The sequence below is a fragment of the Branchiostoma belcheri genome, unplaced genomic scaffold (assembly GCF_001625305.1).
Source record: "Branchiostoma belcheri isolate BF01 breed outbred unplaced genomic scaffold, Haploidv18h27 scaffold140, whole genome shotgun sequence".
Classification (NCBI taxonomy): domain Eukaryota; kingdom Metazoa; phylum Chordata; class Leptocardii; order Amphioxiformes; family Branchiostomatidae; genus Branchiostoma; species Branchiostoma belcheri.
The window spans coordinates 405,992-430,367 of record NW_017802825.1 but is presented as its reverse complement, the minus strand read 5'-3'; the positions used below and the strand labels follow the sequence as shown (position 1 = coordinate 430,367).

General features: G+C 40.4%; 1 protein-coding gene and 1 long non-coding RNA gene across 3 annotated transcripts; both read left to right on the top strand.

The window, feature by feature from the left end:
• Window positions 1–905: 905 nt before the first annotated feature.
• LOC109464764 (sushi, von Willebrand factor type A, EGF and pentraxin domain-containing protein 1-like) lies at window positions 906–16,681 on the top strand. The gene is made up of 9 exons (XM_019761837.1): window positions 906–927; window positions 2,150–2,176; window positions 2,618–3,160; window positions 5,505–5,678; window positions 6,433–6,609; window positions 8,052–8,228; window positions 8,525–8,698; window positions 13,764–13,877; window positions 15,951–16,681. The coding sequence occupies exons 1-9, from the start codon at window positions 906–908 to the stop codon at window positions 16,199–16,201; spliced, it is 1,659 nt and encodes a 552-aa protein (XP_019617396.1). The 3' UTR covers window positions 16,202–16,681.
• A 243-nt stretch (window positions 16,682–16,924) lies between these two features.
• On the top strand, window positions 16,925–24,003 carry LOC109464790. Of its 2 annotated transcripts, XR_002139900.1 has the most exons (4): window positions 16,925–17,098; window positions 18,800–18,972; window positions 21,803–22,445; window positions 23,631–24,003. It is a non-coding gene; the product is annotated as an uncharacterized LOC109464790 (long non-coding RNA). The 2 variants fall into 2 exon arrangements; XR_002139899.1 differs by lacking the exon at window positions 16,925–17,098 and having other exon boundaries at window positions 18,381–18,972; window positions 23,631–23,998.
• The last annotated feature ends 373 nt before the right edge of the window (window positions 24,004–24,376 follow it).

Below are 24,376 nucleotides of genomic sequence, written 5' to 3'. Positions count from 1 at the left end.
TTTTCTCGTAAAGCTCTATTTTATATGACGCTATAGGGAGGTCAAGTGAACTACACAAGTTTAGTTCTATTTTCTCACGGAAGATGTTCGAGTATGGAAAGTTGAACGTCAATCACGCACATGGGAAGTCTTTAGAATTTTGGGAACTTCCTGATTTTTCAAAGCCAATTATTTTTAGTCATTTAAATACATACTGAGATGAAACCACACTATCCTAATATATATTGACTCTCATGGAGTGAATATGCTGACGGAAAATGGTTACTGGAAGGGCTCTGGGATGATTTTTAGGGTGCCACTTGGAAAAAAAAGGACTCATCTTGGGCTTGTTTCTGCAGTTTTAATTGTCCAAAGTATTAAATACTGATTTAAATGTGCTGATGTGAAGCAGTATGTGTCAATATTACATAGATTGCCTTATTATGAATATTTCCAGTTTTGCGGCCCTGAAATGGCATTGTATTTCTTCGGTAACGCTAGAACGTTGATACGAAACGTCATCTTAAATCTCAAACCACGTAGATAAACCATATATACACAATGTCAACACAAATACAAAGGTAAACGACCCTGAAGACGCCGGAGGCGTTCTTGTCTGAGGCTGTGCTTAGTTATGTGACCCACGACCTTTGATTTGACGTTCTTTTGTGGGGCCACAAGGAAACGGCCACGTTTGTTCACCCTCTCTGAAGAAACTGTGTAAACTGTGTCTGTGTGAGTCTTTATCTTAATTTAACCTTCTGTGGGGTTTCGCCTGGACACCAGACCTATCTTGCCATTGTGAGATACAACGTGCATCTTCAAGTCAGACGACGAATCAGTTTTAGAAAACGACCATATAAGTGTTCTCATCGTTCACGTACACAATGAAGCTTGCCCTGGGGATACTAGTAGTTGGCGCACTCATGGTGGCCAATTTCAGCTTGTGTAAGTACAAACGTACCTCCGTACAACCCTTCGTAAACTTTACTAAATTCCACTTTGTTCCTTACTGTATGTAACTTTGTAATATAGTGTTATTTGTAGACCGATCTCAGGTGAACATGAATGTTTGTCTGACGTCTAGTACGTTTCGTTAAGTCTATTTCCAGTCCACCCTTTTGGTTCTCTTTTCCCAGGCCCGAATGGCGGATTTAATAGATACCACAAAATTCCTTAGTGTACAGTGGTATGCATAACACGATGTCCAGACATCTTTACTCTAACATATTAGTGACATGCCCGGAACAAGTAGAAAACAACTGCTATACTAAGGGAAACAACATATAATGCCTGCACCCCCCCCACCCCATTATGCAAATGCTCAACTAGTAGGCTCAATTCTCAACGTGCTAACCCTTCTTTTTATACCAGCAACCCATGAGCCATGAGTAGACATTGTGACAGCACACTCAAAGCAGATAAGTACCGTCACCAAAGCAGATAAGTACGGATCAGGGCGAGATTTATTTTTACTTGAGTTTAATGAGGAAAGTCGTGTAAAGTGCCTTTCAAAATGGCACAAGATCGGTGGCATGTCAGGACTCGAACCCTGGACCACTTGATTCCGAGTCAAGCACTTTCACTGACGCTATGCCACACCACCCCACGAACTTTTCTAGTTTGCGTTAGAATGTGTTACATTTCATCGACGGTGCAGGAAAGCTTTAAGGATAACTGCTATGGTTGAGATGACACCATCGCCTTTCGGTACTTTAGGCCATGATGATTTGATTATATGGATGACATCCTCTGGGAGCCCCAAAACTGATGCGCGCGTGCGAATAAAAAAAAAAAGTTTTGCAAAAGAAAAAAGTTGCAAAAAGTTGCTTTCAGTATGAAATCTACGTGGTCATGAAGGTTGAACAAATGGCACAGAATATGTTATGGCGAATAATCAACTCTTCGAATTCATTTCTTCACTTTTTTTTTCTTTTTCCCTTTGATTTTGGCATTCTACGACATTGGTATCATTTCTAAATGTTTTCCTTGCAACTTATGGTATATTTTTGCTCATTTAGCAACTGTTTTGCACGATTTACAGTATGGTTGAAAACTTTTTTTTTTGGAAACGGCCGAAAATTCATGCGCGCGCGGATGTCATCCATATAATCAAATCAACATGGCCTTATTGGAAATTAATTGGATCTATGTATTCATCTTCACACAGCCTTCTCCCAGATCCCACCTCCACTAGGTAAGTACATTGTATATTGTATCTCAATATTTCATATTTGAGTAAAATGGCAATAAGTAGCAGAAAACCATTATTGAAATCATTTTAAGAACAATGTATGCAGTCACGTACTATCATACCTACCAAACAGACTGTATCGTCCGTAGAATTGTACACATTTGTATTTTTACACCGTTTATCATTCTGTTCACGCCTGAACTAAAGGTAAAGTTTCGATGACATTTCGATATTCGGTTGGGTTGATCTAAAACGATTTATCCAATATCTGCAGCAGCTGTAAATGATATCTAGCAACACTTATTAATACTGTTTCATAAGACACTTTAATTTTGATTCCAGTTGGAAAATTCATAAAGTAATTCAATGACTAGTAGCGTAACTATCTCATCAAAGAAGGTGCTTTGTCATTAATTGCTTTATATTTGATCTTTTACTTTTCAGCCACCACCTGTCCTTACCCAGTAGACCTGGTTTTCCTCCTTGACAGCTCAGAGAGTTTCAGGACACTCGGTTTCGAGGACGCGAAGACGTTTGTCCAGAATGTAGTCAACTATTTTACACTTGGTGAAAACGACAAGAGGGTCGGTGTTGTTACGTACAGCAACGAAGACGAGCAGGTTACCCGTATTAAACTAAATAACAATTACACCAGAGTCGAGCTCTTCAATGAAATTCGCAACATTCCGTACGACAGAGGCCATACCTTTACAGGACTTGGTCTCGATCACGTGCGTAACTATTCTTTCCTCGAAGAAAACGGCCGACGGAATAGTACTCTTGACTTTTTGATCCTATTAACCGACGATGAATCTGAGGACGACGTCAGCGGCCCGGCACAGCTGCTACGCGACATGGGCGTCTTTGTGTTTGCTGTGGGCGTTGGCGAGGAAAGCGACGTTAGTCAGGCTACTCTAGTGACTATTGCTGGAGATCCGCGCAGGGTGTTCAGACTGACGGACCACGATTTCCTGGAGCAAGACGCGCGTGCCGCACCTATAAGGGAAATATTTGTATGGGTGAGTACCACGGATGTCCCATTTTATTTCAGAATCTTGTCACACTTCTGCGTATCGTCCTGCGTATGAGTCCCGTGCGGTCAATTCTTTCATACGCAGCCGTACGCAAAATGCGCTCGTCATATGCATCTCAGTCGTTTTCTGTAAGTTTGTAAACACCAGCATACGCACAGCACAAGCGCCGCCCGGCTCAGTACGCAGCGTAGTTTGGAGCATGTCCAAAACTACGCTGCGTGCGCTGTTACGCAGGTCATGCGTTATAAATACGCAATGTATCGGTCAAGCACGGTATGAGTACGCTTTGTGTTTGGGAGGGACACGTGGCTCATACGCTGATCTGCACCTGGAACTGCACATATGTATTAGCTGCGTATAATGGACGAATGTATTTCATACTTATAGCGTTTGGGGTACCACCGGGGTGCCTGTTCCTCAAGACCCCATGCCATGGTATACAGACCTATTTGATTATTTTACGTAAGATGTGACAAAAAATGAAATCAAGAGTTGAATAATCTGTTAAGATTGGCTCTTTCTAAAATGTTTTGCCGAAAGGTAGATGAATATTGGAAAAAAAATCTTTCCCAGAGCGCAGTATGTTTTATACGTTATCAAAAATGCATTTGTACACTTTTTAACACAAAATAGGACACATGATAGGACGGGTCTTTTTGCATATTATTAATATATCTATATGTAACACAAAATATATGTCTTTTTGTTGCATTTACTTCATGATAATACGTCAGTTGCCTTTTTTGTCCGAGAAAATGTGTAGTGTACGTAGATCGGTACAACATAGTTTATGAAAAATAAACATTTAGGGGCATAAAAGCCATGGGCAAATATAAACTCATTGTCCTGAAACATCTAAAGATGATGGACTTATGACAGTAGCCGCTTTGAACTCACGCTTTTAATACACGGAATAAGATTTATAATTCACAAAATTGTAGTGTCCGCAGAGATGTGTAGTATTCATGCTATCTGTGTTCATGCGCAATTGTGAATTGACAATTGTCTGTATTGCAAGTATGGGCACTTTTATTGTTTTCAAATTAGTAAAGGGTGGTATTTCTTTTTATCTCCGACTCATTAAGGCTTTTAACGGTCTTACTATAAATTTTGTATAAAGTCCGGGTACGAGTATTCAATATACCTGTCAAAAATATCACTGGGAATTGATGACCGAAGTTAGGGCGAAATGGAAACAAACACATTTAACTGAGTTGAGGGCGGCCCGTTATTAGAAGGACTCGCTTCGAATATAACAGCAGAAAGCAGCAGGAAATACGTGAGACATGCGGTGGAGGTGCGTTAGGCATGCGGTGGGCATGACTTGGCTGCGTGCGGAGTACGCTTAGCTTGCGCACTACATTCGAAACTATTTGCAGCAAGACAACTAGCGTTGCGCAATTCATACGGCAAACATATGCAGCTGATGCGCTGGATCCGTTACTTATACGCTACGTTTGCGTCACAGTAACCATGCGTATTGTGCGTACGGCAGAAATGTCTATGCGCAACTCATACCACGCACTAGTGATACGCAGAAGTACTTGTTCGGATCTATCTGCCAGTACAGATCTGGCCTGAAATTGTCCCAATTTTAATTATATAAGAAAATTCTGTGTTCGATGCGTGGTATCGTTTAAAATCCCTATCCTTTGTGATAAAAAATGATTTATATTGTAAAGATTCTACAAACAGCCGGAAACAGCAGGAAATACACCAACAATACGCTTGGTATTCGTTATATGTGCGTTAAGCATGCGGTGGGCATAAGTTGAGTGCGCCTGAAATACGCTTAGCCTGCGCACTACATTCGAAACTATTTGCAGCAAGACAACTAGCGTTGCGCAATTCATACGACAAACATAATGCAACTGATGCACTGAATCCGTTACTTATACGCTACTTTTGCGTCACAGTAACCATGCGTATTGTGCGTAAGGCAGAAATGTCTATGCACAACTCATACCTCGCGCTGGCGATATGCATAGTATGCATTTGCATAGTTGGCCATGCATATGCATAGTTGGTCGGATCTAGCTGCTAGTACAGATCTGGCCTAAAATTGCTCCAACTTCAATTATATCAGCACATTCTGTGTTAGACGCGTGGTATCGTTTTAAAACCCCTATCCTCTGCGATGCATATGCTTTATTAGCTGTAAAGAGTTCAAAGAAAAAAGTCTTTTCTACATCATTCCAAGATAGAATACAACGTTGACGACGTGTACCAGCATGAGTGTGTGCATATCCTAATTTTGATTTCTTTCCTGCTTTGACTACCTTTTTACTTGATTACAGCCACCCAATGTCCGACTTTGACGGCCCCAGCTAACGGAGCGCTCAGTACCACAGCGACCTCCTACCTGACCGTGGTCACCTTCACCTGTAACCCGGGATACGTACTGACCGGCGCTGCTAATACGACGTGCCAAGCTGACATAACATGGAGTAATCCTGTTCCAACATGCACACGTTAGTCGACTTCTGATTTAATTTTCTGATAGCAGGTTTCATTAAACTAATACTTGTAAGTCAGCCAAATACTTGCTAACACAGAGTAACTCTGTTCCAATTGAAAGGCGTAAGACGGCTTTAATACAAAACAGAATCCATATCTGTTATTTTCTTGTATATTTTATTTATGTATGCCTGCAGGGCACATTGAAAAACGCCTTAGTGGCGATATGTACACCCTGGGTAAACAAATAAAAACAAACAAACAAACCAAGAAGGGAAAATCCATTTCATTCTTTTTTTGACCTTGAAATTAAAAAAATAAAATTTCACCAAATTGCCGCCTTTTTGCCTGGTAATTGACAAATACAAGAAGCTGATATATAGATATTCACTACATATCAAGTCAACTCCCTCATTTATAGTTTTGATTTTTCAACCATGTTAAGGGGATTTCTTGAACTTGAAGGGGAACTTCCATTCAATGACCCAAAGACTGGCACTTTAAGTCTTTTTGCAAATTTCAAGAAAAAGAAACACTATACTATACTAGCCTGCACTATAGTGATGGTGATGAAAGCATGATTTTCCAGGTCTACTGACGGCAGCAGTTTATTATATGGAAAGTGTACTCCGAATATAAGTTTTTTTTTCAGAATTCCGCAAAGAAATATTGATTCACCACATAGATGAACATGTTTACTCAGCATAAGACATTTTTATGCACATGTTTAACAGGTAGTTTTTTTTTTTTTTTTACTTTCGATTGCAGTGGTTCAATGTCCGGTTCGGGCGGCCCCAGCTAACGGAGCGGTGAGTCCTACCGGAGCGAACTTCTACCTGACCGTGGTCACCTTCACCTGTAACATTGGATACACACTGAACGGCGCTGCTGCTGCGACGTGCCAATCTGACGGAACATGGAGCAATCCTGTACCAACATGCCAAGGTAAGATGACATGCAACTTGATATTTTCTATCAAATACATTGTCCCTCGATTTGTAGTATACAGACACTTACTTTTCATTTCAGTGGTTGAGCGTCCGGCTCGGCCGCCTGCAGCTTACAGAACAATGAGTCCTACTGGAGTGGTCATTTTGTGTTGGATGGGTTGACTCCTTAAAAATTCCCTGTGTAGGGCAAACAATATTTTCAGCTGTAAACACAGTTGAAAGAGACAAAATTCCCTACCTCATTTCAGGCTGAGAGAAACTAAGAAGTATGACGGCGTGTACTGAGATCAAAATACACGTTTCCGACTCCGCTGTGTTTTTCTTTCCTGCTTTGACAAAAAGGACGTTCTTCTCCATTGCAGCGGTCCAATGTCATATTCGGGCGGCCCCAGCTAACGGAGCGGTGAGTCCTACCGGAGCGGTATCCTACCCGAACTCGGCCACCTTCACCTGTAACTCGGGATACACACTGAACGGCCAAGCTACTCCGACGTGCCAAGCTGACGGAACATGGAGTCATCCTGTTCCAGCATGCACGCGTAAGATCACTTAGACACTGTTGAAATTTCTCGCAAAATGTAGTTTTATATAGCTTTGCACCATTACTATACTAGTGAAAACATAAGAGTGGCTCATTCCAATATTCAATCATTAGCAACCCAGACGTTTTCTAAATATGTAAACGTACCTCATGTCATATACATGAGGTACGATGAGCGATCTAAATTGTAGTTCTGTGCGCTATGAAAGTATACTGTAGAAACAGCAAGAAATGCAAAGCGTAATATTAATACAATTCATTCTCCATCAATAAAATAACGTCCTTGGTCTTGATCAATCTGTCGCTCAGTGGTCGCAGCCTCTAGTCAAAGAGCTGTAATGGACGTCGTAATTACATGCATTTTTAGAACAGTAGAAGCTTTTTGTATACTAGTCAGCGCAAATAGTCTAGATGTCTGGCTGATCCAAATCTGGTACACGGAACCTAAAGGGCCTCTTGGGCAAGTTTATGTCAAGAAAGATCGACTCGTAACCTGCATGTACTTGTCCTACGCAGAACCATTCACTTTGTGATTTTATTGGCAGTTTTGACATGAAGTGCAATTTCTAGCAAAATGTATTTATATACATTAAGAGACTTCTTTGAATGTTTTAATGCAATAACTAGTCTATCAATGGTTTGTCGATCAATGAATCTTTAGTACACAGATATGAAAACCTAACTATTTCCTTATTTCAGCCAGAACATGTGCGAAAAGAACTTGATTCTACAAACGTTTGACAGATATCTAGTTGCTTGTCAAGAGTAACTGTTTTCTTGTGGAAATCACGAGACCTTTCTATATTCAAAACATGATAGACACAGGCATATCCTTCATGTAAGATCAAAAGGCGTAATTTCTCCAATCTTCAGAGGGTTATTATTGACCATTTCAGTTGTACAATGTCCGGCTCGGGCGGCCCCAGCTAACGGAGCGGTGACTCCTACCGGAGCGGTCTCCTACCCGAACGGTGCCACCTTCACCTGTAACTCAGGATACACACTGGGCGGCGTTGCTACTCCGACATGCCGAGCTGACGGGACATGGAGTCATCCTGTTCCAACATGCACACGTAAGATGACTTTGACACTGACAGATACACGCTTAAACTATAGTGGTGAGAGTATATGTAAAGATGGCCCGTTTTAATTTCCAAACGTTGACAAACAAGTGTGTACTAATGGAGGCTCGCTCAATGTACTTTTAGACCATAGAAGAAAAAAACGATTTCTCAAATAGATGTAATTGTACATCTATCTAACATCTATTTAACAACTATATAACTGTAGCAGGAAAACATAATCTAATGTGATCACATGATTTCATTTCTAGCTGTATATTTGACAGGAATTGTACTTTTCATTGCAGAGGTCCAATGTCCACCTTTGACGGCCCCAGCTAACGGAGCGCTCAGTACGACAGCAAGGAATTACAATACCGTGGTCACCTTCACCTGTAACACGGGATACAACAGGAATGGCGCTACTTCTGCGACCTGCCAAGCTGACGGAACATGGAGTAATCCTGTTCCAACATGTAGAGGTGAGATGAGTTTGACAGTCATAAATACAGTCAGTTTTAGCCATTAAAATGTGGTATTTTAGTGCCCACCCTATTTTGGTGGAAAAGTACGAAGGGTAGGATCTTTTCAAGATTCAAATGTTGTCAAAGAAGTTTTTTCTGACGGAAGTCGTTCCATTTGACTTCAGTGCATTGTATTTTGTACATAGTACCTATATTATTTGTATCACTCATTTGTCAGGATAATTACTGTACCTAGGTATCTGAACATCAATATTTCGCCGTTTCAGTTGGACAATGCCCGACGCTGACGGCCCCGGCTAACGGAGCTATCAGTACCACAGCGACTTCCTACAATACCGTGGTCACCTTCACCTGTAACACGGGATACAAACGGAACGGCGCTAGTTCAACGACCTGCCAAGTCGGAACATGGAGTAATCCTGTTCCAACATGCACACGTAAGACGAATTCGGTACTACTATACGCAAAAAAATTCTAGCGAAATGAACTTTTGACGCCTATACTATAGTGGTGCGGATATGGGAAGGATGGGCCCTTTCAACATTTGATCCTTGAAAAATAGACGTCTAATTTCGATTGGTGACGTCGCTTTATATATAATTATGTAGAACCTATAATGCCTGCAAGATAAGTTTGTGTCGAGTAAGGTCGATTCCTCACCAAGAAATAAGTATCCTACTGGAATATATACATACATTAAATTTGTGTGTTTGTGATATAGATTGTTTCTGTTCGTACTTTCCCTTGCAGCGGTTCAATGTCCAGCTCGCGCGGCTCCAGCTAACGGAGCGGTGAGTCCTACCGGAGCGGTCTCCTACCCGAACGGGGTCACCTTCACCTGTAACACCGGGTACCGACTGAACGGCATTGCTGCTCAGACCTGCCAAGCTGACACATCGTGGAGTAATACTGCTCCAACATGCGAACGTAAGACGACCTGTAAAGATTTTATTCCGCCAATCGCAATGTCCATCGAGTTGTAGTATGCATACATCCATTGGGTATCAAGGGGAATTAGAAGAAAAGAGCGAGACACGTGGATGACCATTACTCAATATTAAGAAAACTGGCAGGCGTTTCAAGCAGCATCCAGTATTTTGTCAGTGACGAAAAGAACTTGATTCTATAAACGTTTGACAGTTATCCAGTTGCTTGTCAAGAGTAACTGTTTTCTTGTGGAAATCACTAGACCTTTCTATATTCAAAACATGATAGACACAGGCATATCCTTCATGTAAGATCAAAAGGCGTAATTTCCATTTCAGTTGTACAATGTCCGGCTCGAGCGGCCCCAGCTAACGGAGCGGTGAGTCCTACCGGACCGGTCTTCTACCCAAACGGGGTCACTTTCACCTGTAACACGGGGTACGGTCTCTCCGGGGCCGCTACCCTGACCTGCCAAGCTGACGGAACATGGAGTCATTCTCGGCCAACATGCCAAAGTATGTACCATATATTTAAAACTGCCTAATATTACAGGAAAAATAAAACATCACTACTTTCACAATGTTTTAATACTGACGAACTGACGAAATATCATTTAACTAGAGAAGTAACATTTGCAAAGCAAATGCATAATGTTTACCTTCAGACTCGGTCTGCCCTGTTAATTTTTACTTTAACATATCCACACATTTAATACATGTACTACGAGTATATGGTGACAGGAGCAGAGCAGACCATGAAATTGCAACATTATGTAACCCAACACCAGTCACCATGGTGACAGACGTCAACAAATGATGCCATTGGCCAGGTCAGAGGTTAGTGTTTGGAACATAATAGGAGGAAGAAACTGAGTAAAAACAATATGTTTTCCTTCCGTAAACATAATGATTTAGGTGGTCAGTGTCCGACATTAACTCCCCCATCTAACGGAACTCTGAGTCCTGTCGGAGCGACCTCCTACCGGGACGTGGTGACGTTTACCTGTAACCAGGGGTACGAACTGGTGGGAACCTCCACTGTGACGTGCCTATCCAATCTAGCATGGAGTCATGCTGTTCCAACATGTAGACGTGAGTCATAACATATTAAGAACATGCGTTTTTAATCCGAAATCTTAGACATCTACACCTGCCCAGTTCATGACTATAATACATTTGCATTTTTCTGACCTGTACTTAACCCAGTGGTGATTTGTGTACAATAAACGTTTTAGCTCATAAATTCATTGTAGACAATAGTGCAAATTTCCAATGCACAACGAAATTTGTAAACAAAAGGTCAATGTTCAATCTTATTCAATATTTGCATGTTTTCTTTATCATCATTATTAGCTGTACAATGTCCGTCATTACTTGTCCCTGCTAACGGAGCGGTGACTCCTACTGGAGCGGTCCCCTACCCGAACTTGGTCACCTTCACCTGTAACTCGGGATACGTACTGACCGGCGCTGCTACTGCGACGTGCCGAGCTGACGGAACATGGAGTAATACTGTTCCAAGTTGTAGAGGTGAGATGTGATTGTAATTAATTGAGTAAACGAAAGTATACAAAACTGCTGATTGTTGATAAAGAAAGAAAAAAAGATCTAGATTAAATACTATGTACTTTCTATTAGTTCATTAGAGTTTTACGTTATCCTTTTAAAATGTTACTCAGTTACAGTTACACACAAACACAAACACAAACAAACACACACATACACACACATACACACACACACACACACACACACACACACACACACACACACACATGAATGCCACCAAAAGATTCTTGGCTAAGGTAATCAGGTGCAAAGAAACTTATTCTTTATGTTTCCACCTTCAGATATAGATGCATGTTTGGCTAATCCGTGTGTGACAGAGGCCACCTGTACAGATAACCCCGCTCCTGCCCTGGATGCTACCTGTACCTGTAACCCTGGATATACAGGAGATGGTCACATTAATGGAACCGGATGTTCAGGTATCTGTTGTGACAAACCTTTGGACCACTAGCATTGAAATTGTAGAAACATCGTATAATATACATGTACATGTACATGTTGCAATGTTTCAAATTGCCTTGGTTTAAGAGCTGACATTTCGTGTCCAAACAAAAAGCTATCTTACTTTTAAAAAGGACTCACACTCAGTCAGACTCATACTTAGCAGACTAAGATACGGTGTCTAAATGTTTATGTAATGGACAGCTTTTCCTTTATTTGCTTCTAACTTTTAATATATACAAACATCAGATTAATGATGTATGCATCATTTTATCTCTAGCTTCAAGTTTGCAATGTCCGGCGCTGTTGGCCCCAACTAACGGAATACTGAGTCCTACCGGAGCGACTTCTTACCAGACCGTGGTCACCTTCACCTGTAACCAGGGGTACTTGCTAGACGGAGCCTCTAGTGCGACGTGTCAAGCTGACGGAACATGGAGTCATCCTGTTCCGACATGCAGAGGTGAGATATTATGAGTTTGATGTAGATATATGTTCAAGCAATCTTCATTGTGGGGTCGTGTGGCGCAGTCGGTAGCGCGTTCGGCCCTCACCTAAAAGGTCGCGGGTTCGAATCCTGACCATGTCACCGATCTTGTGCCCTTGGGAAAGGCACTTTACACGACTTTCCTCACTTCACTCAGGTGTAAATGAGTACCTAGCTTCGGTCAGGACGTCTCTCGGATAGGACATTAAACGGAGGTCCCATGTTTGGGGAGAGCCACACCCCACACATGTTAAAGAACCCACCGCACTTATCAAAAGAGAGATCTTTCCGGTGTGAGTGGTTCAAACCACTTGTGATCAAACCTTAAGTTACAGTCCGGTCTTACGCAGCTTGTACATGTGCGTACATGTACAAAACTAATGTGTTAAAGGCGGTTTACCGGTTATGCGAAACAAACAAACAAAATAAATAAAACGGAGAATTTATCGAAATTAAGATGCCTACTTATCAGGCTAACAACGCGGCTACTCTCGTTGTATGTCGCCGTGCGATTTTAAAGTAGCACAATGCCTTAGCAGGCTGTGATAAAACCTAACATGAATCTACGGCAACCTTTAGTGTATCATGACAGATGCATTTTGTAGGGCACAATTCTAAGAATACGCGTATTTCTGAATCGATGAATAGCAAAGTTCTTTCACGAGCCGACGTTTCGAAGGCTGTCTGTCATCTTCATCAGGGCAATTCTGACTGGTTTGCTGTGCACTGACACTGGATGTTACTTGGTGCATAGTGCACTAAAGGTGTTACATAGTTCACATTGCACTGTTACTTGGTTCACAGTGCACTTAAGCTAGTTTTTACTGTTAACAATGCATTTCCGAACATAGTGCAATTGTGAAATACATACTAGGCATTGTTACATCATAGGGACATATGCGGTTCCAAATGTAACGTCGGCTCTTAAATGGTTGTGATTAAAGAACTTTGCTATTCATTCGTTTACCAACCTGATGAAATTATTTACGGACGCGTATTACAAGTTTGCGATCCTATGGTGAATGCGACCTTATCCTATAGCTAAGCCAGCAATATCATAATTTTCACAGCCCATACAGTAGTTTTAGCTGCTTCACTATTCGTGCAATATTCATAAAAGATTATGAATTACACTGTACTGTTGATCATGATTTAATGTTTTTGCAGATATCAACGACTGCAGTCCCAACCCGTGTAAAAATGGCGGAGTTTGTACCGATCTGGGAAACAGCTTCCAATGCACATGTGCAGCTGGCTATGAAGGAGATACTTGCCAAACAGGTGACTTTAAGAAATATATCTTCATTTTATACGTCTTAATGCTTTCTGTAATTCCCAGTACATGCAAAAAACCCTGCCTTACATTTTCAGTACGCTGTTGCTATTTTTCGTTTGGATTGTCTCAAAGCAGTAAGGGTAAGACTGCCTCTATCATGTCCATGTTTGTCCTGTCCCGATAAAGATACCGAAAATGATGCTGTGTCCCACTAAGTGAAGCAAATTGAAACAGAAGTTAGTTTTGCTCACTTGTCGAGTACAGGCAAGAATTCTCTCTTGGAATCGGGTAGTATTTCATGTTGGTATAAAATTTATTGTTTTGATATTATTTAATCATCACCAGCTTCTTGATTCTTTGCAGATATTAACGACTGTATTCCCAACCCGTGTAAAAATGGCGGAACTTGCACCGATCTGGTCAATGACTTTCAGTGTTCATGTTCGGCTGGCTATAGTGGAGATACTTGTCAGTCAGGTACGTCACTGTACATTATTACATAGGCGTCTTATTACCCTCCATGAAAATGGGGGTACTGTTTTTACTCCGTTTCATGTTTGGTCTGATATCTGAAGATCGGTGAGAAGGAACTGTACGATATTTGGCAGATTGATGGATGGGGCCTTGGAGATTGTGTAGGTTGACTTTGAGCCCCTGGTGATTGACCTTGGTACTGCAGTTTAATTTTTTAATCTGTTGTTTTCGCGTTATGGACTGTTTGTGCGATATTAAGGTAGCATGTAGTTGTTATTACCATGGTTTAGTGGTTTAAATTTGGGTCCCCTAGCTGTTTGCGTTTGATATTTACAAAATGTTTAATGTTGGACTTTTTGTGTTGAATGTTTGGAAAATCTAGGGGATGGTTTGGTATGATTTTTGGTATGTGGGTAGTTGTTGAGTCTCTTTGTGTTTTGGAGTGCATTAGCAGGTTGTCGCATATTTTTATTGCTTGATTTAAAAGGATTTTCACTTTTTCACCCCTACTTCATAATAGGATGGTCTGTTTGACCCAAAAGTTGGGACAGAGTGTTTTTGTTTATACCTCCAGCTGGTAGGTCAGACCCAGGCAGCCCTATCTATTTTTACCCCTATAGAGTCTGCAGGAAAATAAATCTTGTTTGTCTGGTCTGCAGGTCATTTGTCTGGTCATTGACCTACATGTACAGGCAAATGTAGCCTGGGTACCATCCCCAGTAGTATATTCGCAAACTCTATAACAGTTTGACTCATAATATCTCTATTGAAATACACCAAAAGATTACAAAATAACAAGCTATTTCATGGAGGGATGATGTCTACGACTTCTCCTTGTTGTTACAGTATTCTGTCTTTGGTCCATATGTTTGTAATTTGTATTTACATCCTTGTATAGCTCTAAAGCTACATGTATAGGATGGGTTACATCCTATGTTTTCTGTATCTGTATCTGTATAGCCGGTATAACCGCTTTTTGGCGTAACACACCAGTTTTAGGTGTCCGCCTTTTACATTTTAAGAACAACGGTGATTGGTTATGAGTTGTCGGATACTAAAACCCAATGATTGTAAAAGAATCCTCTTGTGAGTTTCTTGTTAATCTGATGAGATTGTTCACGGAGCATGAACAAGATGCCTACATTGCATCGCTAATTAAAAACAAAACTATTTCGGCCTGTAGAATGATAGTAGCCGCGTGCCTGCTAAGCTGGTGTGTTACGCCGAAGGGCAGTTATACCTGTTATACTGATACAGATAGTGACAATATTGCATAGTTGGGTTTTATGCCAATCTACTTATGACGAGGTCACATGCTTGACTTTACAGACGGGACTCCTTTTGGAGTCTGGACTTTAGTAGGTACAGCAGTGGGCTGTCTTGTCGCCGGAGTTCTGCTAGGGGTCGCTGCTTTATTCCTCATTCTACGCTGCCGTAAAGCAAAGAGCAAGACATACGACACAGGTGCTGTATTAAACAATGTGTTAACCGTTTAAACGTTAACAAAGACAGTTAAAAAACATAAATTGTTCTGTTATTTTTTGTTGGACTTGAAATGCGCGACCATTTAACTAATAGATAGAAACTATAGAAACAAAGCCATCCGTATTTAGTAGAATCCGCTATTTCCTGCACCTTGATTTTCAAAATGTGTGAAATTGTAATGAGGAATATTCAGACTGCACAGCACCATTCTGAGTCGGAAATTACAGTTCAACGTTGTTTTTTGTTTAATAATCTATTGTAAGACCTTCTAGTGTTGGACAACTATAGTTCACTACTCATCCATGAACAAGGTATCTATAAGTTATCCAGGTAATAATAAGTAAAAGCTAAATATGCAGGTAAAATGTTAGATATCCAGGTAATAAAAAGTAAAGGTTGCAGAAGAAACTGGATAGATTTTTAAACTTTAAGATGTTTCAGGCAGTATCCAATATATTTCCATTTACTCAGACGAAATGCATTTTGTGCTACCTAAAACGTCTGACAGTTTGCATTCAAAATCTATGCGGTTGCTTGTCGTGACTGTGCAATTGTTAATTTCAACTTCATTTTGAAAATGCCAATGTTTAGCAGAAGATGTGTACGAAAGCGTCAGGACTCCAGGAAGGGCGGCGTCCCAGCGATCCGGAACCGGAAGTGACGCGTACTACTCCTATCCCATGGTGCCCCGGCCGCTTCCCCCTCCCCTTCCCAGCCAGCCTCGCGGCCATTACCAGAACCTGAGACCAGCGGTGTACCAGGGTCTACAGACGGACAGGGGTGCATCACTTCCACCTCAGAACAACAAGGGACGAAAAGAGATCTCGCATAATTTTACGTAGTTTCTGATATCACTTTCTGATTGCTTGTTCCAAATATGTTTAATATATTTCACTCTACATAGGTTTATCATACTCATATACAGTACTAAGTCACTGAGTAGGGCTACCCTGGTTAAAGAACACAGAAGATAAAAAAAAATTGCCTAATACCGAGATTTCTATCAATAGTTGTAAATAATAAACAGCACGTTGACATGTTCAATCCATGCTTTGTACACATGGGCCAATATCTAAAAATGACCTAAAAGGCTACAAATTTTCACATTAGCTGTTAGGTATATTCGCATTCCATACTATGCATTTTTTTAAAAAGTACTTAGTGTCATTGTATGTTTAGTTAATATCTCACACGATTGCTAAACCAATATGGTTTCCAGACAGTATTCAGTGTCTTAGATGCGAATTTTACGAGAATATTTCGTAAAATAACATCGTTGACTATTGTATATCCGCATGATCGAATTTTTTATGAGGGTTCTCTAGATGGCGCCTTGGTACAAACTTTGTACATTGGTTTTGAAATAAGTTTTTATTTAACAACTGCTCCATAACATTAAAGACAACTTGTGTTTTGCAACCAGCCAAATGAATTATTTGCGTGCAAAACAAGTGTTGACCTCCTGATAACCAGTATCTCTAATTGCTATTTGACCTAATTGATGCCTCGAACACTTGGCAGTCTAGGATATGTACAAGGCAGATGTTAGAAAAGTTAAAGGAGAACCATATAAAATTATTCGTCATAATTGAATTGCTAATGGCATCTTCGTCGGTAAAAGGTGTCTACACGTATACCTGCCTCTACTGTACAGTTCTAAAGTAGTTTATCAGCAGATGGGCTCGGTCTTTAACATGTAATCGGGCATTACACGCCGGCCACAGAACAAGAAAAACCAGGTCGGAGGTTCTCCTGATTTACATAAGGCCACACCAAGCAAATTTTATGGATGACGTCCTTTGGAGACCCTAAATCTAATGCGAGAGGGCGAAAAAAAAACAAGAAGGGCCCTAAAAAACAAGATGACTAGATTAGAAATATACTAAGAGACGACAAATGTTAGGACACAAATTGAATGAGGTGACACAAGCAAGAAGTCTTTTATTCATCATCAAAACAGCAATAAATCAGGTGGAACAGCACTTGTCGTCTTGTGCTTTGGGGAGATAGATGGAGCATTCAGCAAGTTTCCTCAAATGTGGCAGCATGTACCAAACTGATTTCCTTGCTTGATGCTTCAAAAGCTTTGGTCCGTACAAAGCTATTTGCGGCACTGTCGTGACTCTTTTGTCATAGTTACAGGAAGCAGAATTTTTTTTCTAGGAACAGGCCAAAATCAATGCGTGCGCGGACGTCATCCATAAAATTTACTTAGTGTGGCCTAAGAACAAAACACAATGACGATAGGAAGTCATCCAATCACTCGGTAAATCACACAACTTGAGCCACGTAGACTATCTGGTTAACCGGGGATTTAAGTCTCTACAAGATGACAGCATTTTTCACTCTTTTCGCCGATCGCCTTCTTGTTGGTAAGTAGCTTTGGAATAGTAGGATTTATCGATGTCACTGTAACAGTTGAGACGTAACCATTGTATTCATACAATGGTAGAGTTTGAACTGCCTGGCGTGTTTTTTTGTATGTGGTACTTTTGGAAGAGTCCATTCTTGCAGGAATGGGCCTGTGGCAGTGCTGCCCATTAATGTAACAAAAGTAATCAAGTCTTCTGTCTCCTGAAGACAAGTCTTCGAACTTCAAGCTTAAGAGACTTGAGTCTGTTCTTATTCCAAGGGACTCGCTTCGTTGCCCTTTTCTGGACTTGTTGGATCACTGGTAGTGTTCTGTTTGCACATATAGTGGAGCTCCATATTCGAGATGCTGTCTTACCAAGGTTTCAAATAAAAAGAAGAGCGTTTCTTGGTCAATGAACTAAAATGGCCTCTATAATAGTCCTGGAAACTGGTTTGCCTTGTTTGCTATCACGTGGATATGCGTTTTAAAATCTAAATCGTTGTCAACCAGTATCCCTAGATCATTTTCCACGGAGGTAACTGCTAAAGAAATTCGTTACACATTGTATACCCCAAGACTGCGTTCCCTTTTTCCAAGGATATTTTTTTGTAAAGTTTTCGATTCACATTGAGGGTTGGAAAACACTGGAGACATGGTTTTAGAAGAAAAAAATATCATTTGATGCTGCCCAAAAATTTAAGTACTATGTACTAATTGACGTAATTACTGCGTGAAGCAAAAAGTCAGTCTTATCAAACCTGTAAAACCACATATGCAAGGTACTCTCCAAGCAGAAGAAGTGTTGCCCTCCTGATGACCAGTATATCTAATTGCGAGTTGACCTAATTAATGCCTCGAACACTAGGCAGTCTATGATATGCACAAGGCAGATGTTAGAAAAGTTAAAGGAGAACCGTATAAAACCATTCGTCATAATTGAATTGCTAATAGCATCTTCGTCGGTAAAAGGTGTCTACACGTATACCTGCATCTACTGTACAGTTCTAAAGTAGTTTATCAGCAGATGGGCTCGGTCTATAACATGTAATCAGGCATTACACGCCGGCCACAGAACAAGAAAAACAAGGTCGGAGGTTCTCCTGATTTACATAAGAACAAAACACAGTGACGATAGGAAATCATCCAATCACTCGGTAAAACAGACAACTTGAGCCACGTAGACTATCTGGTTAACCGGGGATTTAAGTCTCTTGAAGATGACAGCATTTTTCACTCTTTTCGCCGATCGCCTTCTTGTTGGTAAGTAGCATTGGAATAGTAGGATTTATCGATGTCACTGTAACAGTTTAGACGTAACCATTGTATTTATACAATAGTAGAGTTTGAACTGCCTTATACGTGTTTTTTTTTGTATGTGGTATTTTTGGAAGAGTCCATTCTTGCAGGAATGGGTCTGTGGCATTGCTGCCCATTAATGTAACAAAAGTAATCAAGTCTTCTGTCTCCCCTGTAGACAAGTCTTCGAACTTTAAGGTTAAGAGACTTGAGTCTGTCCTTGTACTAATAGGTTCTTATTCCAAGGGACTCGCTTTGTTGCCCTTTTCTGGACTTGTTATAGCTCGATCACTGGTAGTGTTCTGTTTGTACATATAGTGGAGCTCCATATTCGAGATGCTGTCTTACCAAGGTTTCAAATAAAAAGAAGAACGTTTCTTAGTCAATGAACTAAAATGATCTCTATAATAGTCCTGGCAACTGGTTTGCCTTGTTTCCTATCACGTGGATATGCGTTTTAAAATCTAAATCCTTGTCATCCAGTATTCCTAGATCATTTTTCAGGGAGGTAACAGCTAAAGGAATTCGTTAGACATTGTATACCCCAAGACTGTGTTCCCCTTTCCAAGGATACTTTTTTGTAAAGTTTTCGATCCACATTGATGGTTGGAAAACACTGGAATAGAATAAGAGACATGGTTTTAGAAGAAAAAAATATCATTTGATGCTGCCCAAAAATTTAAGTACTGTACTATGTACTAATTGGCATAGTTACTGCCTGAAGCAAAAAGCCAGTCTTACCAAACCTGTAAAACCACATATGCAAGGTACTCTCCAAACAGAGGTTTGGGTTTGGAGTTATTTTTGGTATGTTTTTAGGCTTTTTTTTCGGGGTTTCTCTTCTGCACTGGAATTTTTTCCTCACCCAACCCAACAGGGTTTGGTGGGAAAAGATTTAGTGCAATGAAAAGAGAAACCCCGTAAAAAAGCATAAAAAACACGCTAAAATAGCCCCAAACCCAAACCTCTGCTTGGAGAGTATATGCAAGGTACGTATTGACGGAGGAGGCTTTAGTGTATTCACAAGAGAGAGACCGATTCCCCTGCTGTTTCTGTGATCTTAAACCACATTACCTTGTTCTGCGGGGAACATATATGTATAAAATGGTGTGTATACTAGTATATGGATTGCACATACAATATCACCCATACAGGGCCCTTTATATGCTAGGGTTGGGGGCATTTCTCACATAAACGCATCACACCGCACTGAATGCGGAAGTATTTCCACCACAACAACACAAATTATGTCAAGGGTTAATGTCTTGATTAAGTAATGAAGAAGAAGAAGAAGAAGTAATGAAATAATTGAAAAATACTGTGTAGAAACTATAGCAGGACCAAGGATGAGCTTTTCTATTTAATAATGGTGTCGTTGTCCCTCTTGATGGTCTTATTAAAAGCAATGTGAATCATAACGCGCTGAGGTTTTTCAAGCGATTTATAGTTTGAATCTGTGACAGATTTAGTCACCAGCACACGAATCGATGTACCTTTTCCTTCATTGTTAAAGTCTATCCAATATAACAGTTGGTGCAGTGTCCCATAGAGAGATTTCAATAGGCAGACTTCCTGTCTTTTAAATCATTGTCTTCGTTAAATATATGTTTTTGATTTGGACGTGGTGTGGGGCCGTATCTAAGTCGACGTTATAACTCGATTATTTGTCAGTGTTTTATTCATTTTTGGCGTGTTAGTAGCTATTGTGAAAATGTACTTCGAGTCAAAAATCGTTCACATGGCTTTTCCAAATCTAACAGCAGCCAGCATTTTGTGCATTTGTGGATTGTATGTATGCAGCCTAAGTAAAAAAAAGTCTGTGAATGGATTTTGATGATATTTGGTAAGTGTGCTATATGTATATGTTATAGAAACAAACATCAAGGTCAAAAATGGATATTCTACGCTGCTGCACTGAGTTCTGTATTTTTTGGGGGGTTTTGTTTGTCGACAACATAACTTGAGAAATCGGATGCTTGTTAATAGTATTTAGTGTTTGGGTACGGACATGACAGACGAAGGTCAAGTTCTAGAATGGGCCTTCTAGCGGCTTTTTAGATATTGCAGAGTAACGTTAAAATTAAAGGCAAAATTTTCCACATATGTCAGGTGAATGATTTTTGAGCAGTGGATAGCAATTATGGAGGGGAGCAAATGGTGTGATTTTGAGAGTCCTAGCAGCTGTTTATTCTAGTAACCGACCACATTTGAGGTTATGGCCTAATAACTGATGACAATTGGATCCTTTTGATTGGTCGACGCTAGTCTCTACCAGACTAAGTACGCTGGCTATATATAGGAGAATCTTTGCCAGTGGAGTTTGGCCGCCTTGTAGGTTTGACTTCCAGCGCTTGAGAGAAAAAGAAACTACCTCCCCGCGGCCGGACTCCGGTGCAAGCTGGGATAATCCTTCCGGCAACTAATTCAGTCTATCAGAAGTTCAGGGATGAAAAAGAAAATAAGCACAGAAAACAAATGCATTATCTCTACAGAGATACACAGTATATTCGTCTATAAGAGTGTTATTTCTTTTTACAATAGCACGTCTATTTTATTATTATGTTATTATTAACAACGTTTAGATAAACCTCTACATAATGGCAAATCTGTTTCAAGTAGCTACTCAACCCCCTTTATCGGCCTGTGACAATTTATCTTCCTCAAGCAAGCACTTGTCTTCTAGAACCACTGGGACGTTTTGACTGTACGGCTCTATCTTGTAATCTAACTAAAAGTAGACACATGGCGATATTTATATACCAGAATGCTCATTTATTTCTCCTTTTATCTCCAGAACAGGAGACAACATAACATCTGCACAGCAGGGTACATCAAATAATGCAACTGCTCAAGATCCAAGGAGTAGCGAGATTGTAGCTTTCTGATAGAGGTCATCAGCTACCGAGGTTAAAGCTTTCCGAGATTATCAGTAAGATTACGTAAAAAGAACATCATCGAGGTTGCAGCTTCCTGAAAGAGTGCATGCCCATCATCAAGCTACCAACTTCTTAAGAAATGGCGTTAGCGAGGTTGCAGCTAGCTGAGAAAGTGCACCACGAGGTTTCAGATTCATGATCAGACTGCATCAGCGAGGTTACAGCTTCAAGAGAGAGTGCATCAGCGAGGTTACAGCTTCAAGAGAGAGTGCATCAAGCGAGGTTGCAGTTTCAAGAGAGAGTGCATCAAGCGAGGTTGCAGCTTTAAGAGAGAGTGTGCCAGCGAGGTTGCGGCTTCATGAAAAAATGCACCAGCTAGGTTTCAGCTTCATGAAAGAGTGCAGTAGCAAGGTTGCAGCTTCGTAAGAGAGACAGCAACAGCGATGTTGCAGCTTCCTCAGAGAGAGTACCATCGAGGTTGCAGATATCGCTGCGAAATTATTGCTCCCTGAGCGAGGGTATCAGTGAGAATTCAGCATACCCAAATAGGGAAATCATCTGGTGATTGATCTTAATAAGTTCTCTTCAAACACACAGAGTTTAAAAGAACAGTCAGATACGTATACCTAATTAATTCCTCAAACAGATACTATGGCTATTACATAATGATTTAGAGGAATAGAAAGACGGAAGGACAAGAATTCCAGCTTAAGAACACTTGTCTATCACATTTTACACAACATGGCTGCTTTCTAACTTGCATTATTAAGCTAAAACATTTGCAATACGTGTGACGCCAGTCTTTATAATAGCGCGCTATCTGGCAACGTTGCGAGGATCAAATTTGCAAAAGAAACTGCAAGCACAAAGACAAGAGAAATGCCATCCACCGATAACACTGCCGAAGGTGAAAACGTTTCACGTACAGATGAAGAGGTATCGCCTTCATTCAAAGCAGCGAAAAGCATTTTGCTAACGGTCATGTCAGCCATTGCTATTTCTTTCGCTGGGGAGTTCGCAGCAATAATCAACACTTCCAAATTTCCAAATGCTTTTCTTAAAGCGATTTATTGAGCTTCTCACACTTATTCCCATCTTAGCATTCTGTCGACCGAAATTAACGGGTAAAACTAGACGCCAGAACATCATGTTGTTCATATTTTCGATTTCTACAAATGTCGTTATGATTGCGCACATGCTTTCTTTTGTCTACACGGTTCCTGGAATCGCGTTTGGTATGATGCAAGGTTTGATGCCTCTCTTCGTAGCCTGTGTCGGGTTTGTGTTCTTGAAGGAATCTCTGTTTCTCGCAGATGTTTGTGGGATTTTCATTAGCGTAACAGGGGTTGTTCTAGTGGTGGTAGGGAACACACAAGTAGAAGGGATGCCCACCAAACTACTCGTCTTGTCAATAGTAATTCCGCTAACTGCATCGTTTGTCTCAGCACCCAATACGGTCTTTATGAGGTACCTGACAGGTATACTAGAGGTGCCGATAGTCACAAGTATGTTGTACATGAATTTGGTAGGTTCAGTGGCATTACTAGGAATAACATATTCAGCAGAGACCCCAGTCTGGACAATGTCATTGCGTACAGCGTTATATGTGGTAGGACTGGGATGTTGCAAGAGTCTAAGCAACATTTTTTCCTTGCAGGCCTGAAAAACGTAAAGGCGTACATCTCAACTACAGTACGCATGTTTGTCATCCCGTTCACTCTAATACTGGACTACTTCTTTCTGCAGAAAGTACCAAATTCCTTCCATTTGGCAGGCGTGGTCTTGGTGATGGTGGGAATAGTGTTCGTTAGCGCGAAAACATGGCGGAAGGAACGTCAGAAGGAACGGAGAGTTGAACTTCTCCAAACACTCCAGTTTGACCCTGATTAAAGACATTACGGACATTAACTATAAAGAACAAAAAAGAATTGTGTTCCAAGGTTTTTTCTTTTCTAAATATCGTAAGAAAATCATCAGGAGGATCTGACAAATTATAAAAATAATATAAAGGCTTAATACTAGCAAAACATGGTTCAAGCATTTCTTTATGTGAACACGAATTTCATATGCGAACCGGAAAAGCTTCAACTTGACATGTCAGACACTTTTTTATATTTAAAGGATCATTTTTGCATATTGTAAGAAGAAGACAGTGTGTAAATTTTGGTTGTGTTCAATTATGGAATAAAACTGCATCATAAAGATGATTATGCAAAGGATGTTTCTATTGTAAACAATTCTTATACGGTTGAATTGTAGGTAGGTTTTAATTATTGATAAACCAATAACAACATTTAAACACAAACATACTGTACGAAACATGACACAAACTAACAGATAAATACACGACGATAAAGCTATAAAGCAAAACATAAATGGTGAAAATAATCACTGCAATATTTCTAAGAGTCGTTAGAATTTTAAAATTCGAACTTTCTTTTTTCCCACCCGACCTAAAAGAACTATAGAAACAAATCAACAGCATCAAACGT

What these genes read in the sequence shown, in the direction of transcription:
- LOC109464764 (XM_019761837.1), top strand. Translation starts at nt 906, where the DNA reads ATGGTGGCCAATTTCAGCTTGT. An exon ending in TCCTGTACCAACATGCCAAG is followed by an intron (nt 6,610 to 8,051) that starts GTAAGATGACAT and finishes TGACCATTTCAG; the next exon opens with TTGTACAATGTCCGGCTCGG. An exon ending in TGGAGATACTTGTCAGTCAG is followed by an intron (nt 13,878 to 15,950) that starts GTACGTCACTGT and finishes GCCAATGTTTAG; the next exon opens with CAGAAGATGTGTACGAAAGC.